The 15,305-nt window shown below is 47.6% G+C and overlaps 1 protein-coding gene across 5 annotated transcripts; it reads left to right on the forward strand.

Annotated features, from left to right (window-relative positions):
• The first annotated feature begins 141 nt into the window (after positions 1–141).
• Positions 142–14,762, forward strand: LOC121589986. 5 transcript variants are annotated; one of them, XM_041909299.1, is made up of 9 exons: positions 142–359; positions 8,680–9,087; positions 9,159–9,362; positions 9,442–9,561; positions 9,749–9,931; positions 10,859–10,967; positions 11,074–11,333; positions 11,555–11,629; positions 13,169–14,762. In XM_041909299.1, exons 2-9 carry the CDS (start codon positions 8,799–8,801, stop codon positions 14,068–14,070), a joined length of 2,142 nt encoding a protein of 713 aa, XP_041765233.1. In that variant the 5' UTR covers positions 142–359; positions 8,680–8,798; the 3' UTR covers positions 14,071–14,762. The 5 variants fall into 5 exon arrangements, with proteins under 5 accessions (XP_041765233.1, XP_041765240.1, XP_041765251.1 ...); XM_041909304.1 differs by lacking the exon at positions 142–359 and adding an exon at positions 3,575–3,774; XM_041909306.1 differs by lacking the exon at positions 11,555–11,629.
• The last annotated feature ends 543 nt before the right edge of the window (positions 14,763–15,305 follow it).

Genomic DNA, 15,305 nt, shown 5'->3' on the forward strand with positions numbered 1-15,305 from the left:
AGACATTAGTCATCCGGCAGGGCACAAGATGCTGACGCGCCGTTCGCGCGTGCTGTACCGTGTGAGCGTGTGTGAGTGCGCGTGAACGAAAACGAGATAGCGCGCGCTACCAATTGGAAGCGAGATGCAAGGCGGTGCGTCCAGCGCCAGCAGTACGCAACCGTTTCGCTGCGTATCCGCGGCTGCCAGTTCGCTGTGTGGTGCGTCCGTTACAAGTCGAAAGGCAGCGTCCGCTCTCCAAAGGTGCGCGAAGCCGTACACGTTTCGGTACACGCGTAAAATCCAAACAAACTACGCCGGCAGTGTGTTTCGCAGTGCTTTGCTTGCGGTGTGTGTGTGTTTTGTCTACAATTTTCCTGGTACGTGATGTTGTTGTGAAGTGTGACTTATTTTCGATTTTTACGAACCCGATAATCCCGATCGCGCGATTGTGTTTGTGCTTTGGCGTGTGTGTGCCTTGCTTCCTCTGTCCAAGTTGTTTTGATAGTGCCCTCGGCTTGGCTGTGGTGTGAAGCAAGACTGTGTGGTTCGAACAAACTACGATTGGGCTCAAAACTCCCGCGAGCGCTTTTATCAAAATTGGCAGCAAAACGGAGCAAACAACATCCACCGCAGCGTGTGTGTGTGTGTGTGTGCGCGCGCGTACACACTTATCGCCGTGCCTTGCAGCCCGATAGTGAACCTGGATTCAATTCTTCAATCACACCAACACAAGCACGCCTCAGTGCGCCCTCGTTTGCCAGACATAGGGGTGCATCATTCTGTTTTTTTTTGTTACAAAATTAGGGGTTGAACGAGAACTAACCACTGCTAGACGTACGCACTGGCATTGCGTTTTTGCATTCGTCGCTTTCCCCTTAGCTTTCGGCTTGCTTCTTTGTTTTTCGGGGACAGATTTTGGTGCTCGCTTGTCCTGGAACTAGAGATGGGTAATGCGGTGCAGAGTCGTGGATCCATTCCGACTCCGGCTCTGAAAAACTAAACCTAAGTCCGGATTAATATCGGTTTTTGACTCCGCAATTCCGAACGAATTCGTTTCCAGTTTAATTACCTTATTTTTAAAATATTTCCCTCTAAAGGTCCATTGCTACCTGAAAGAAACAATTGGAAGATTTGGCAAAATTGTTTATCGAAAATATTAGGGAGGAATGAGGGAACGGAAAACAAGTCAGAGTGGAAACGAAAAAGTTGAAATCCATAAGGGCACTACTAGAAATTAAGAGGCATCTTTTAGGTGTGTACATAAGATTTCATTAAGTTATCTTACGATGATAGTTTGTCCACTGACGATACACCCATTCCCTTCAACCTGCTCAGCAGCACATTTGGCATGGCTTGGCATCTTACACAGCTCGTTTGCTGGAAGTATCCGGCCAGGGAGCCTGTGAAGCAGCAGAGCCTAGTGCTGCCTTCAGAAGTTGTTCAATGTCTCCTTGCGGGATGTTCTTGGATTGTTGTTACAGTGCAGAGGGGACATTGTATCTTCGAAATCAAGCATTTTCGCGCTGGAGCTTGAATTGCCGCTAGAGGTCTTCACGCGAGACATTGATTCCGGGATCGGATCGATCCGACTCCGCAACGAATGGGAATCCTTCCCATCACTAGGCGGAACCACACGGCCGGCAGCAGACCACCAGATGATGCACCCGCAAGAGCGGCTTGCGCAGTAAACGCATTGCGTTTTGCGTTCATCAAGCCGCGCACGCTTGCTGCGTGCGTAAGAAATTGTAAGCCCCGAACGGACACACATTCTCCAATTTCCACCGCGGGTTGGATTTTAGAGCGTGTTGAGAGGGATGAACGGATGAAGGGGAAACCCGATCAGCCGAGCACACTGAGTGTGATTTATTTTTAGAGCACGCAGAGGCAACGCGGGTACTGCACTTTTCGTTCGGCGCAATCGAAGCACCATCATCATCATCATTCTTGCCGATCTTCCGCCTGGCCACACCAGGAATGCGTTTATGTGTGTGTGTTTTTTTCCTCACTTTTTATGTGACCGATGGTCGATGAAGTCTTTTTACTTCTTCAGAAAAAAAAATTGAGCAAACCCAATGTTTCTGTGTAGTTATCGCTCTACACGCCCCAAAAACCGCTCTCACAATATCAACTCCACATACACACACCGCCCCGTGGTTACAGCCGCAAAATGGTCGACGAATGGGTCACTGTGGGGGGTTTTTTTTTCTTGTTATTTTATTTTCGAAAAAAATGCTGTCCAGAGCGCTAATGATAAGTCTGCACAGAGAGCGGACGTTAGCGCACGACCCCGCCAGTGAAAGCGTGAGATAAAGGACCGGGGGAGGAGGTTTATGGGGGTAAGAAACCTCGGGAAGCCCGTTATCGCGCCTAATGGAACCGCAGCCGGAACACACGAGCGGGGAGGAGGTTTGGGGGAGGGGACACCACGCTGCACGTACTGCTCAAGTTACATGTCCGGCGACACAAAGTGCCGTGTCCCTCTCAATCAACCAATTCAACTTTGCCGGGCGACGACCCAATTCTACACGATCAAACTAAGAGCGGCGTGACGTCATAGCGGCTGGTTGGGAACCGTTCCCGCCACGACTGCAAAAAAATGTGCACCGTTTTGGGCCTCGAAGTTCGTCGAATCGTTGGACCTGTCAAATTATGTGCATTTTTACACTGGTGAGCACTTTTCTTATCTCCGTGTGATATGGTACTGGCAGAGGCGCGGGCCTGTAGATATCTCTTGTCTCCAGAGATAGTGGAGGTGAGCTTGCAACATTATTTCATATTTCAAGAAGTTGTAGCACGTTCACTCTTTCTGCTGGACTTCAAAGCTTTTTGAAAGCGACAAGGAAAAAACAGTTCGAAGGCAGAAGGGATGCATTCTGTGGACATCGAATTATTCCTCCAACATCTTGCACGGTAGCTTGTCGCAAGTAGTTTGTCCTTCAAACCCAGTAGTTCCCTCAATTCCCAGGTCAATTCGTTCAATCAACGGAGCGCACTATCGGCCAATCGTGTCATTAACGTGCGAGGTGTTAAAATTCTCCAGCAACTTCCTGACACAAAAAAGACGTTCCAGCTTGAAATCACCGCTCACACGGCGTTGGTGTATTGCCAGCAGGCACTGAAATGGTTATCGGCCGTGTGCTAACCACATTGGCAAATTATCTCCAATTAGAATCGGGCGAATCTCTTATCTTTCGGATGCTTGCCCAAGTTGCTTAGCAGGGAACTTCCTGAAGATTCTGAACAAGAACTTGGAAGAAGTAACTCTTTTTGTCTGAAGAGCTAACTGAACACACTACCCCACATCGGCAGGTCTTTTGGAGCTGTACGTGGGGAGTGCCCCGTACCGAGGTACTAACCCCATGATCTAACAACAAGTAGTCCCCCTTAGCAGCTTCACCAGCAGATCACACCGATTGTAACCGAAAGCCGTATGCCCAGCATCAACTCTCACTCGCAACGCCACAGCACGGTCGGTTTTCCGTTTACGTAAAACCAAACCCGCACAATGGAAAACGGCGGGGTGGGTAGGCTGGGAAAATGATCCAAACACCCGGCGCCCTCATTACGGGATCAATCATCATTATCTCCACAGCTCCCTTCCCCATGGTGCCCAATGCATTTTCCCCGATCGGCAGCATAGAAGACCGTGTTGGCATTGGATTTGCCGTTTACTTCACCCCAGCACTCGGCCGGTATACTAATCTCGGAGTAAAGTGAAGTAAAGCACAACAACAAAAACAACTTCACAAACCAGAACTAGAATAGGAGCGGCCAGAACGTCGCAAAAGTGAGGTAAACATAGTTAAATTAATAGCAAGAGGAAACCCATTGGATGGGGGGGGACCTAGAGTCGGCCGCAAGGTCAGCCAGTACGCTCGTCGCTTGTCGCACCGCCAGCACATTTAAATTCAAATCACCCTTATGTTGATTCCGCGCGCAGCAGCCTACAAGTGTGAGCGGGTTGAAATTGAATTAGTACACAAAGAGGAAGAAGAAAACAAGGTAAAGCCATGTGTTAGTGTGTGTGTGTGTATTACCTTTCATATCAAATCGGTATGGCATTGATGGTCTATTCGCGCTGTTTTTGACCTGCTGACGATGTTTTTTGTTGCTGTTTTGCTGTTGTTGTTGCGCTATATCGGAACAAGTGGCGATAGTGAGCTGCTGCTTGCACTCGAAACAGGAAGATGATGTCATCGGTTGGTAGCAAAAGAACCGCTGAGTCGTGGAATCACCCCTTCGGCATTCAATCTGCGGCGGGTGGGTGTTTGCATATGTGGTGGTGGTTACGGGGGGGGGGGGGGGGGAGTGCGTGGCAATTTGCAAGCTTATGACGCAGCGCACTGCTGAACTTCCAGGAAGCTGGTCGATGCGTTCACTTTCCGACTGCTGTGTGATGGCTTCTCAAGGGTTAATGATGATGAAATAACGTGCTCAAACTGCGCCTACCACCATCATCACACACCATCATACATCAGGCACACGATCCGAGGCCATATGTCAGGTGCCGGTGCGGGTTTTAGCAAAGACCTGGGCTACGTTCACTCATGCACATCCAGGAACGGGTGGCGGCTAAAAGGCGAAGGCTTCCCCAGTGAGACGCGCAGAAATCAATACGTAGGGTGTAGGGGAAAACCGGGGCAACATGGGCATGTTAAGCAGTTTGATGAGAATATAAGTGAATATTTTACAAAAAAAAATTCTTCTTACATTATTCTATGCTTTTAGTGTTTATTTTTGGATTAAAATTGAGCCACAAAAGATAAACAAAAAAACATTAATACAAAAAACTATTAAATAAAATCTGATGGTTCAAGTGACGTCATTTTGCAACGCGAGGTAAAATGGACATCTATGGGCAAAATGGGTATACAGGAGAGACACTCGAGTTACGACGTATTTGATTTCGACCAAGGACTATACAGGAACGAGGTTTCGTAATGTAGAACGATTTGACAAGTATCCAAAATGCCGTTGCAGGCAGTTTGACATACATTCAAACACATACATACATTCATTTTAATTATAATTATAATAATGAATTGTTCTGAAAATCGCCATAAAATTGTCACTAGGTACATGAAGTTTAAAGGAAATGTATGTATGCCTCCATTCAGGTTGTCATTCAGCTGAAAATGTAAGATTTACTAGTGGTAACGGTTACATAGATATTTATGAAGATTTCGTGTACTAATGCACTAGTTAAATGCAATCTTGAAAATTATGTTCGCTAAAATGCACGAAATTCTTGTTTTTGACTCGCCAACCTCGGTTTATAAATGGATCGATTGAAAGATTTTCGAAATACGTCATTTTTTTACTTAGTGGAATTTGGAGAATGTGTGACACCTTAAGCATTTCATATTATAACTAACTAAAACTTGTTTGTCAAAAGCCTATTTAAATCTCATAACCATTTTACATCCATTTCCTCACTTATGAAGTGTTTTAAAAAGGGTCCAAAAAGGAGTTGTGGGGCAAGACGGCCACCTGGTTAAAATAAACGTATTAGATAATTGGAAATTGTTACGATTATGGCACTAGTGTATGTATTCCTACATGTCTTGAGTCACCAATGATCCCTTTTGACCACCAGCTGCATCACAATATGGTTTGTTACTGTTCTGTTTTTCCCGGGGTGGAATCCGCTCATAATAGCGCACCATACCGCTGCACGCTACAACAATGTTTACATTTTTGACAGCTCACGCCTATGAAAGAGAGTAGCACACTTGCCCCAAATAGAGGAGGCTCTTTTACCCCAAAAGTTGTAACTGTTTTGAAGTTGGATTTATTAGTAACAAAAAGAAAAAAAAAATTCAACTAAACCCACAAAAAAACTTCACGTTTTTTTAGATTTACGGTGGTGTAAATATTTTCTCGGTTGATTGTTCCCATGATTTTTGAGAACTTATTTGGTTTGATTAAAAAACTGTAATATTCTGCTCAATTTTGAAACTCTCAACATAAATCAGTTCAAAACAATGGGAAAAATCGATTGATCTATATGAAATTCGGCACAGTATACCTAGTCATTGGAACGCAACCAACTGTATACCCAATTGATCATTTAACTAAAGTTTGTTATGGAAAAAATGCTCGGTGGCACTCTTGCCCTTATGCACCCTACACCTTGCTTGGGGACTTTTATCCGATCCCAAATACAATTGTTTCTCGGGGCTGATATGGGCCGTAACAACAACAGCACTTCCGTGCAATGTTAAAAGTTTTAGTGAAATAAATGGTTTCTCTTCCTATCTTGTACAATATAGTGTACAATATAGTGTGGCCACAACTACAATGCCGTAGCCTCGCCAAGCACACGCGAAACATTTTTATATTTTAACTACAAATCAACTTGTATAGAAATACCGTGCCTTCAAAAATACACCCTATAAAAGATGTTTCATAGTGGTAAAGATAACATCATTTTGCTGTTAAATTTTAATTCGTATTCTTTTTTTTAGTTTTTGTTTAATAACGCGTCATGAAATATGCATGGTGTTGAGGAAACACTTCAAAGCGTGCATTAAGCGTGCTGCCGTGTATCCTACACCTTTTGAAATAATGCTTAAATAATCGGTGCCCCATTTTGCCCCGTTTTTCCCTTACCACACCAGCTCCAGTTCTCAGTTCCATCCGCATCAGATGTGGTGGTGGACTTTGTTGGGATGTTTATTATTTTCTGTTATGCCAAGCGAGGGCAGCAGCTTCTCGCCGATTGCATCAGTGTTTTGGGTAAACAAAAATCACTCCCACCCCAAAGAGAGTGGCGCGCAGTGCATAAATAATGGAAAAGATTGACGATGGTGCGCTGGGAAAAGAAGCAACAAAAGAGGTGGGTCGGAATGATCGGAGGGAGGGATTGGGAAATGAATTACACAATGCGCACCCTTTGTCTTTTTTGTTTTGTTTTGCTGGAGCGCGCCGTATGGTCCACACAAGTGCCTCATTGTGCGTGGTTTTATAGTATACACTCAACTACTCCCCAAAGAACCCATGTTGTTGCTTTTGTTGCACTGTTTTGTCGCGCACAATGTAAGGGAAAGCCGCGCGGGACGGTTGACCGACCAACAAAACTGACGACGACAACGTCTGATAACGACGCCGGCTTCCACTGGCATGCCCAACCGAACCGGAACCAAAACCTGTCGATAGAGAGCGCACCCATGGTGTGATCCCGCCTTTTCCCGCGACACAAGGCGTCAAACCACGCGCGCAAATGTCAAGGGAAACTCGCGCTCCTCCGTCCCGCATGGACGCATCGCCATTAATACGCGAAAGAAGCGTGCGATGATGACTCACGCTTCACTCACTCACTTGGCAGGTGATTCATTCGCTGTTCCGTACCACTGTGGAGTATGATCATCGGAGCGGCCCCGATGTTGTCAATCGATAATCGATCTGTGTCTCTGGGGTTGGGGTTGGTTTCTCTTGCTTTCTTTTTCTGGAGATGGCTTTCGCGCGCCTCGTGTACAAAACTGACGGAGCGGGCCGGGACCCCCGTTATCAGTTCCGAATGTCCGACCTGGTGTGATATTGATTCGTGTCTGTTTGCTTAAACCCCTCCCATCCTCCCACCGGACCGAGCGCGATTTCCGTTGGATTTTCCACCTACACAGCAACAGAAAAATGGGTGCGTGGTCGTCGTCGTCGGCCCACCAAACGCAAACAAACTCTACACACACAAACGGAGGGGGAGTACTGTGTGTGGGAGATGTGCTGGTGGGAAATCTATTACCCTCTGAGTGGACGACAGTGTCCAGATGTTGCCAGCCCAGCCAGCAGCTCTCTTGGTTTATTTTCGAGCAAAGGAGGTACTTTGGGGCGCGAAGAAGTAGACCAGCAAAAAACTGAACTCTCACCGTGACCGTGGTGTATGTGTCCTCTCTTGTTGTTTTGTCAGTTTTTGCACTGTTGCGAGTTCCAAAATAGAATGCCAAGATGCTTTGGGTTGGTTGATGCTTTGCCAACCAAAACAAAACAACCTGTGAAGCGTACACTGTGGTCCCAGGGTCACGACTATTAAGACATATATAGAGAAGTAGGACGTCGAACTCTGTGGCCAAATGATTCATTCTTGTACCCAGGGTGCCTCCAACTAATCTTGCTTTTGGTGGAATCCCTATGTCCTCCCGACATACAGGGGTTCTCATAATTCTGGGACATTCATAATTCTTGGTTCTTTCTTGAGGGAAGATAACTCTGCGTGACAGGAATTAGACTCCACGGCACTCTTTTTGGAAATGCTCGTTTGAAATCCACTAGGAATGTATAATTTCAGAATCGCTGAAAACCCCTGTAAGGATCTAGCAGCTAGTTCGAGGACAGTTCGAAGGCGCAATAGTCACACGGGTCGTTAAAAGCATTGGAAACGAATACTTCGGCAAGTCGCAACCGTGCGTGACAGGGTCACATAAACTAAAACTTCCCAAGTTTTCGCACGACCCGCGCTGGGCGGGGGCCTTTCTTTACCTGCAATTACCGTAACGCTACACAACCCCTCGCAGTTCCTCGGCGAAAGAGGTTTTCGGTTTTAGATTTACGATTTGTTCTACTCTCTGACGGGGGAGGGGGAGGAATAGTATCTCCAAGAATGTGGGCTCGCATGTCGGCGGGTCACGCAAAAGCAAGGTTACTCCGCTACCTTTTGGATCAATGACTTTGATGTTGCTGTGTGCTTTCCTCATTTTTCAGGAGCTCTCTTAAGGTTTTGGGGGCTTTATAGACAAAACAACCGAAAAGGAGGGAGAGATAGAGAAAGAGTGTGAGGTAGTTGAAGAAGCAAGCCGTAAGAAGTTCCACGACACACAATCATGATGTCCCCGACGGTGAAGCGGTTGGAGCGACCTCCACCGCCACCGACACCCCCGAAACCGGAGCGACATCCTCAACAGCAGCAGCAGCAGCACGGTGCCGACCCGGGCATGCCAGCAGTTCCTTCCGAAACGCCCGACGAGGAGCAGGTCGTGATGACACCGCTGGGCAAGACGAACACCTCCACGGTGCTGCTGATCGAGCGGAAGCTCATCCAGTCGGTCGGCGAACGGACACACGTGGCCGGTGGTGACCATCGGGGCATCATCATCAACAAAACGGCTGAAGGTAGAAGCGTCAACGCTGCTGCGTCGTCCTGTTTACCGTACGCTCCACTTCCAACATTCCAACCATTGCAGAACAATCGAACCGACAGCGCGAACCGGCCCAGCTCAGTCTCGAGTTTCGCGTCTTCCTGGTCAGCGCCAACAGTGGCCAGCACTCGCAGGAATCTCGCCGCATCAAGTTCTGGTTCCGGCCGTGGCTGACGTCGGAGAACGTGCAGGCGCAGGTAGCGCAGGACTTCTTCCGCGAGCTCGTCAGCCCGAAAGAGTTCCCGAGGGGTAAGCGCGATTGGCGGTTTTGGGGCCTCACATTCGGGCGTCTTTCTAGCCTAGCTCTGTTGTTGCTCTTACCCCACAGACTACGTCGGCTTTATCAAGAAGATCATGAAGCTGCTCCAGAAGGGCTACAACGAAATACAGGCCGTCGAGATCGAGCTGCGAATATTGGAGCAAACGTCCGCACCACCATCGAGACCTTGTAAGTAGTAGCGCGCTCTCTTACTGCCTTTATGTATTTCTCCCAATATCCTTCACAATCCCTCCCCAATATATGATGGAAATGGTGGGCTATGGGTGTTCTCGTCCTCTCTCACTCTCTTACATCTTTCTCTTCAATTGCTCTGCTCAAACAACCACAAACAATTTTTTGGAAACATTTGTGTTAGCACGCCCCGGGCACGTGATCGTTTGCTACGGCAACTGTCACAAGCTCGACCGAAACAATAACAAACCCGGCCCGGACCTGGACGGCGATGACGGTGGTGGTGGTGGTGGCAGTAGTAGCGGCAGCATTCATGTTACACCCATCAGCCAGCGCAAACAGAAGGACGAGCGGGACGACCTAAAAGGTACCGCTGTCGTTAGCGGCGAAACACTAATGAAGCGCCTCTGGGTCGACATGTACAATCGCGCCAACTAATGTAGACGTTTCTCTGTGCGTGCCTGTGTGTGTGTGCGTTTTGTTGGAGAGGCTCATTTGCCACACTTCGAATGCCTCCTGTCTAACTACTAACGCACACTAATCTCCAGTCAAAGAATGGCGGGCCGCTACGGCGTGGCAAAATGGCTGCCGCGCTAACCATCGCCATCTTTTTTCGATTTGTTTGCTCATCTCTGTGTTCGTTCGTTTTGTACAGTAATGTTGAGTTTTATCGTTTTTTTTTCTCTTATTTATCTACTGTTTATTACTTTTCATACTTCAAATTAACTGTGCATTTATTTATATTTATTTTAACTTCTTTTCTAACTTATTATGGCTACTTTTTTTTTCTTGATACTGGAATAATTAAGATCTAAAATTGTAGCTGTGCAAGCTGCGCCATCTTTTAGTGCCCTTTAGCCGAAACTAATTCACTGTTACAATTAGCTGTTGATTGCGATTGCTAGACATTTGAGCCCATAAATAAACAAAAGTCTTCGCTGTCTAACTGGTTGGTTTGTTTGTTGTTTTTTTGCCCGCCTGTATTTCTACATTTCAAAGTAGTGCCCTTCGATTCTAACCTCACTTTATCCCAGGCTGCTGTTGCCCAGATTATTGAGCGCCGCCGAGTTTTGTAAATCCAGATATTGGGTACATTACCTCATCGTCAGAATTTGTTTGATTGGTGTTGTCGTGATGTACATAGTTTTGTTGTTTGATTGCGCTTAATCTGATTGACTCTTCCGGAACCGGAAGCGCGTTGTGTATTTCGTGCCCTATTAACCTACGCTTTCGCGTATGTGCTCCTTTTTCTTCAATTTACTAAACTGTTTCCCCTATTACTCCACCTTCCCAGTGTCGTTCGAGGACGAACAGTTCGAGGTGGTGCCGCTGACGCCGGAGAAAATACTGGAACTGATCGAGCAGGCCTACCCGAACCCCATCGCACCGGAGGACCTAGCAAAGTAAGTAGCCATCGGGCGGTCGCGGAAAAAGTCCGAACCAAACCGACAACCTTCCGCGGTTCGACTCGATTATTGATTGACCCTTTTGCAACACACACACCCATAGGGACCACGGATGGGAGGAGGAGGAGGTGCTCGCCATCATGCTGGTGCTGAAGGAGCGCGGCCTGATTAAATCGATGGAGTACAACGCGTTCACCCGCATTCACCATGACGACCAGGCCATCAAAATCGTCAAGCAGATGCCGACGATCGCGTCGAACAAGCAGCCCACCATTGCCATCATCACCGCGCAGTACTGCGAGAAGCTCGCGGTGGACGCCATGCTCGAGAACAAGGAAACGTTCGTGCGGTACACCACCGTAGGTAAGACCATTACGTGCTGGTAGCCGACCGGGCTCTCTTTCTTTAATGGGTATATATAGGAGGGGTACTATGACGAAGGTGGGAGGGTGGGCGCCAAGCGGGTTTTCAGGGTCGTATCTAAGGTCTCCCGTTTCCTCTCCCCCAAACCATGACTAAAAAAAAATGCATGACTAAAACCAAATCAACCCCCAAACCAAAACCCCAAAATGTCTCACGCCCAGGAACAGCCACTTCCGATAGGCCCACTAACGACGACACAGCGGAACGACACCGACACAGAAGAAAGAATCGGTTCGGTAAGAGACACACACACACACCCATATACACTCTACGCAATCACCGTCACATGCTCACGTGCTCGGGTCGGACCGGATAGTCCTCGTGACGTCGCAGCACATCCTGCTCGTTCGCTCGCGCCTCGTGTTCGTTCGCCGCTTGCAGCACACTCAAGTCACCATGTTCACCACCTGTCCAGCTTACCTGTTTCCCGTAGTATATGTTTGCTAGTGAATGTCTTTGTCGGGTCGTTTGTTAAGGCGTTGTTGGTGATGGGCGTTACGCCCAAATGACGCATGTAGTGTATCACATCAGATCGGCAAATGTTGTGTGTATCCATCTACGGAGTTCACAGTTTGTTCTAATAAGAGTCTAACAGTGCTAGGAGAAGCAAAAAGTGTGATATTATGTGGTTTTGTAGTTACATTTCTAGGTACAGCGAGATTTTCAAAATTGTTGAAAAAAATGTGCTTTTCTTCGAAGAACAATTCCAAACAGTTCCCTGATGTGAATCTTTAGAGAGCAAGAAATCAATCAAGGGGATTCATTCTCAATCACATTTTAACATTATATACTCTTCAAAATACACAGGTTACCAGTTACGTCATGTTCCATACATTTGATTATTGTCACTTCATTAGGAACATGTCTCTCTACCAAGAGACGAACTTCTATTAGTTTGCATTTGCGGTTTGGTTCATACTAGTGATGGGAAAAATGAAGTTTTTCTCGGAACCGATGCTGGAATTCGTTCCGGAACCAACTCCAGAATCGAAATCAGCGCCGGAATTGGCTCCAGAATTGGCTCCAGAATCGGAATCGGCTCCGGAATCAGAATTGACTACGAAATCAGAATCGGCTTTGAAATCGGTGAGCCGGTTTCGGCATCTCGATAAGAAGAGACGTATGGATCCATTGATTGATAGCCGCAAAGAATTAAAATTTACTTGCAAGCCATCTGCATGGAGATCCCCGGACTGATTTCGCTACTGAAACTTCGTATTTAAATTCAAGAACTGATTTTCATTCCGGAGCTAACTCCAATTCAGGAGTCAATTCTGGAGGCAGCCGATTCCGATTCTTTAACCTATTTCGATTCCGGAATCGGCTTCAGAATCGGCTCCGAAATCGGAATTTCCAAGGAGCCTGTCCGAAAAGGGTGCCAATAGAGTCGAATTTCCAACAAATGAAGTTCTTAACAGAGGTTGATTTGAGTTTAAAATGAAAATTTTAATTGATCAAAATAAAACATTATGAGTTTCGAGGATGAATTAGACATGCCATGTCGCACAGCTTCATGTAGTCCTCGCATTAGTAGCTTTAATCTAATAATTGATATCGAACATGTGTTGAAATAAGCCGCTGTAAAAGGCCGCCAAAACAAACTGTACATTTTGGTTGCTTTATGTGTTTGTTAGTTTTGTTTGTGAATTTGAGAGGTGATGGAATTAAATAATAGCACCAACTGCCTTCATTTAAAATCCTTATAACAAAACTAATTTTGTTCTTTTTTATTCTCGCTACTCTCCCCCGCACTGTCTCCATCCAATCCTTCACAGGCGAATCGAACGTGTACACGCTCGGCAACATTGGGGCACACCGGATCGTCAGCACGAAGCTCCCGTCGGTCGGCAGCACGCGCGAAGCGATGACGGCGGCCGGCAACACGACGACCCGGCTGCTCGGCACCTTCCAGAAGGTGGACTACGTGTTCATCGTCGGTGTGGCGGGCGGCATCCCGCACTACACCGACTACCGGCGGCACGTCCGGCTCGGCGACGTGGTGATTGCGGCCGCCGCCCAAGAGCCGGCCCTCACCAACGGCAACGGGCCGAAACCGTACTGCTACGTGTACAGCGGCGGCCAGAGCGAGGTGAAGCGCTACTACCCGGCGGACGATGGGCTGCAGGCGATCGGGCGCACGCTCGTGCAGAACGACGACGGCAAAAAACCGTGGCTGCAGTACGTGCAGGAGGGCCTGCAGCAGCTGAGCGGGCGGGGCGGTCACGCCGAGCATGACTTTGCCCGGCCGGCCCCCAACACGGACAAGCTGTACATGAACATCGGCAACAAGAACGTGATCGAGGTGGCGCACCCGATCGCCCAGCCGAGCGGGGAGGGCGACGGGGGCGACGATACGGACGCGAGCGGCGGCGGGCCGGTACCGCACCAGACCCGGCTGCACGCCGGCCCGATCGGCTCCGGCTACGAGCTGGTCCGGTCGGACAGTGCGCGCACCGAGTACGCCCAGGCGTACCAGCTGCTCGCGACCGACAGCGAGATGAACTCGGTGCTGGACAGCATCGTCGGCAACTGCCGGGACAGCTTCATCCTGGTGAAGGGCATCGCGGACTACAAGGACGGCACGACGTCGCGCAAATGGCAAAACTATGCGTCGCTCGCGGCCGCCGCCGTCATGAAAACGATCGTGTGCGCGATGGACGCCCCGACGAACGTGTAAAAAAAAGCGAATGGAGGAGGAGGAGGAACGGAGTGTTTTCCTATTAATTTAGTAGTAAGAGGGGGTCATGAGGGGGGGGGGGGAAGCAGTAAGCAATCGATAGGGTGAATTGAAGATGCAACCAATGGAGGAATTAAAGCGAAACAAAAGGACCAAAAAGCGATTCTAGTACAGGGAAACCGTTTTAGATATTTATAAATTATAGAGTAATATATGTGTATTTTCCTGTCTATATAAAATGTAAGCGTGCGGCGTTAAAGAGATACAGATGGTCATGGTGTCCCCCTCGCAGCACGCCGACGGACATGTGTCTTTTTTCCTGCTTCGTTAGAGCACGCGTTCTGGGGCATCCGTTAAGTTGAGCATGGAAGTTCCCCACTCCCGACCATTGACGAGTAGCAGTGGACTCTGTTCTTTCTTTCTATTGTACATATCCTTAAACAAGGCTTGAGTTGATTGAAATAATATTTAAAAAACAAAATACAAGCATCATTCGTTCCCATTCGTTGGTGCAAGCCACTATATCGTGCAGCAGATGATGCGTTCTGTTTTTTTTTTCTTTCTTTCTCTTTTTTCCCGCCATGATTTTTGCCACCAATTTCGCTTCTCCAAGCGCGCTTATATTACACTTCTATGTACGCAAACAGTTTGCCAACAGTTACCGGGTAAATAAATTTGTAACTAAAAACGGTTGCGCTAAAGCCATGTCATTGATGAAAGAAACGCCCCTATTCTAGGCAACCGGCTACCGTGGAAGCCAAATTTGGATTGCTTATTTCACCGATGCTAAGAATCTGATCGAGTTAATATGTGGGATCTGTGTGTAAACCGCACGTATTACACTACGAGTTGAAACTACATGAGTTGATTCAATTTTCTAGACTAGAGACTAGAGACAGTGTTCGCCATGCGCCAGATCTTGGAGAAGATGGCAGAATACAGACACCACACCGCACTATCTCCTCATCCACTTCAAAGCTGCATATGATAGCTTTGTCAGGGCAAAACTATACGACGCTATGAGCTCTTTTGGAATCGAAACTGTTAGCATGACTATGACCAACGTCACTTGCTAGGTGAAGGTGGATGGAAAATCTCAGAATCACTACCAAGGGGACAGGCTTGCTTTGAGACTCCTATTCCACTTGGCGCTAGAGAGTGCCATCCGCGACTCGCTATACCATCCGCTATAAGTCAACCCAGGTCCTGGCAAACGCTGATGATATAGACATCAT

Source organism: Anopheles merus, chromosome X, assembly GCF_017562075.2.
Source record: "Anopheles merus strain MAF chromosome X, AmerM5.1, whole genome shotgun sequence".
NCBI lineage: Eukaryota > Metazoa > Arthropoda > Insecta > Diptera > Culicidae > Anopheles > Anopheles merus.

What these genes read in the sequence shown, in the direction of transcription:
- LOC121589986 (XM_041909299.1), top strand. Translation starts at nt 8,799, where the DNA reads ATGATGTCCCCGACGGTGAAGCGGTTGGAGCGACCTCCACCGCCACCG. An exon ending in CCCGAAAGAGTTCCCGAGGG is followed by an intron (nt 9,363 to 9,441) that starts GTAAGCGCGATT and finishes CTTACCCCACAG; the next exon opens with ACTACGTCGGCTTTATCAAG. An exon ending in CGCACCACCATCGAGACCTT is followed by an intron (nt 9,562 to 9,748) that starts GTAAGTAGTAGC and finishes CATTTGTGTTAG; the next exon opens with CACGCCCCGGGCACGTGATC.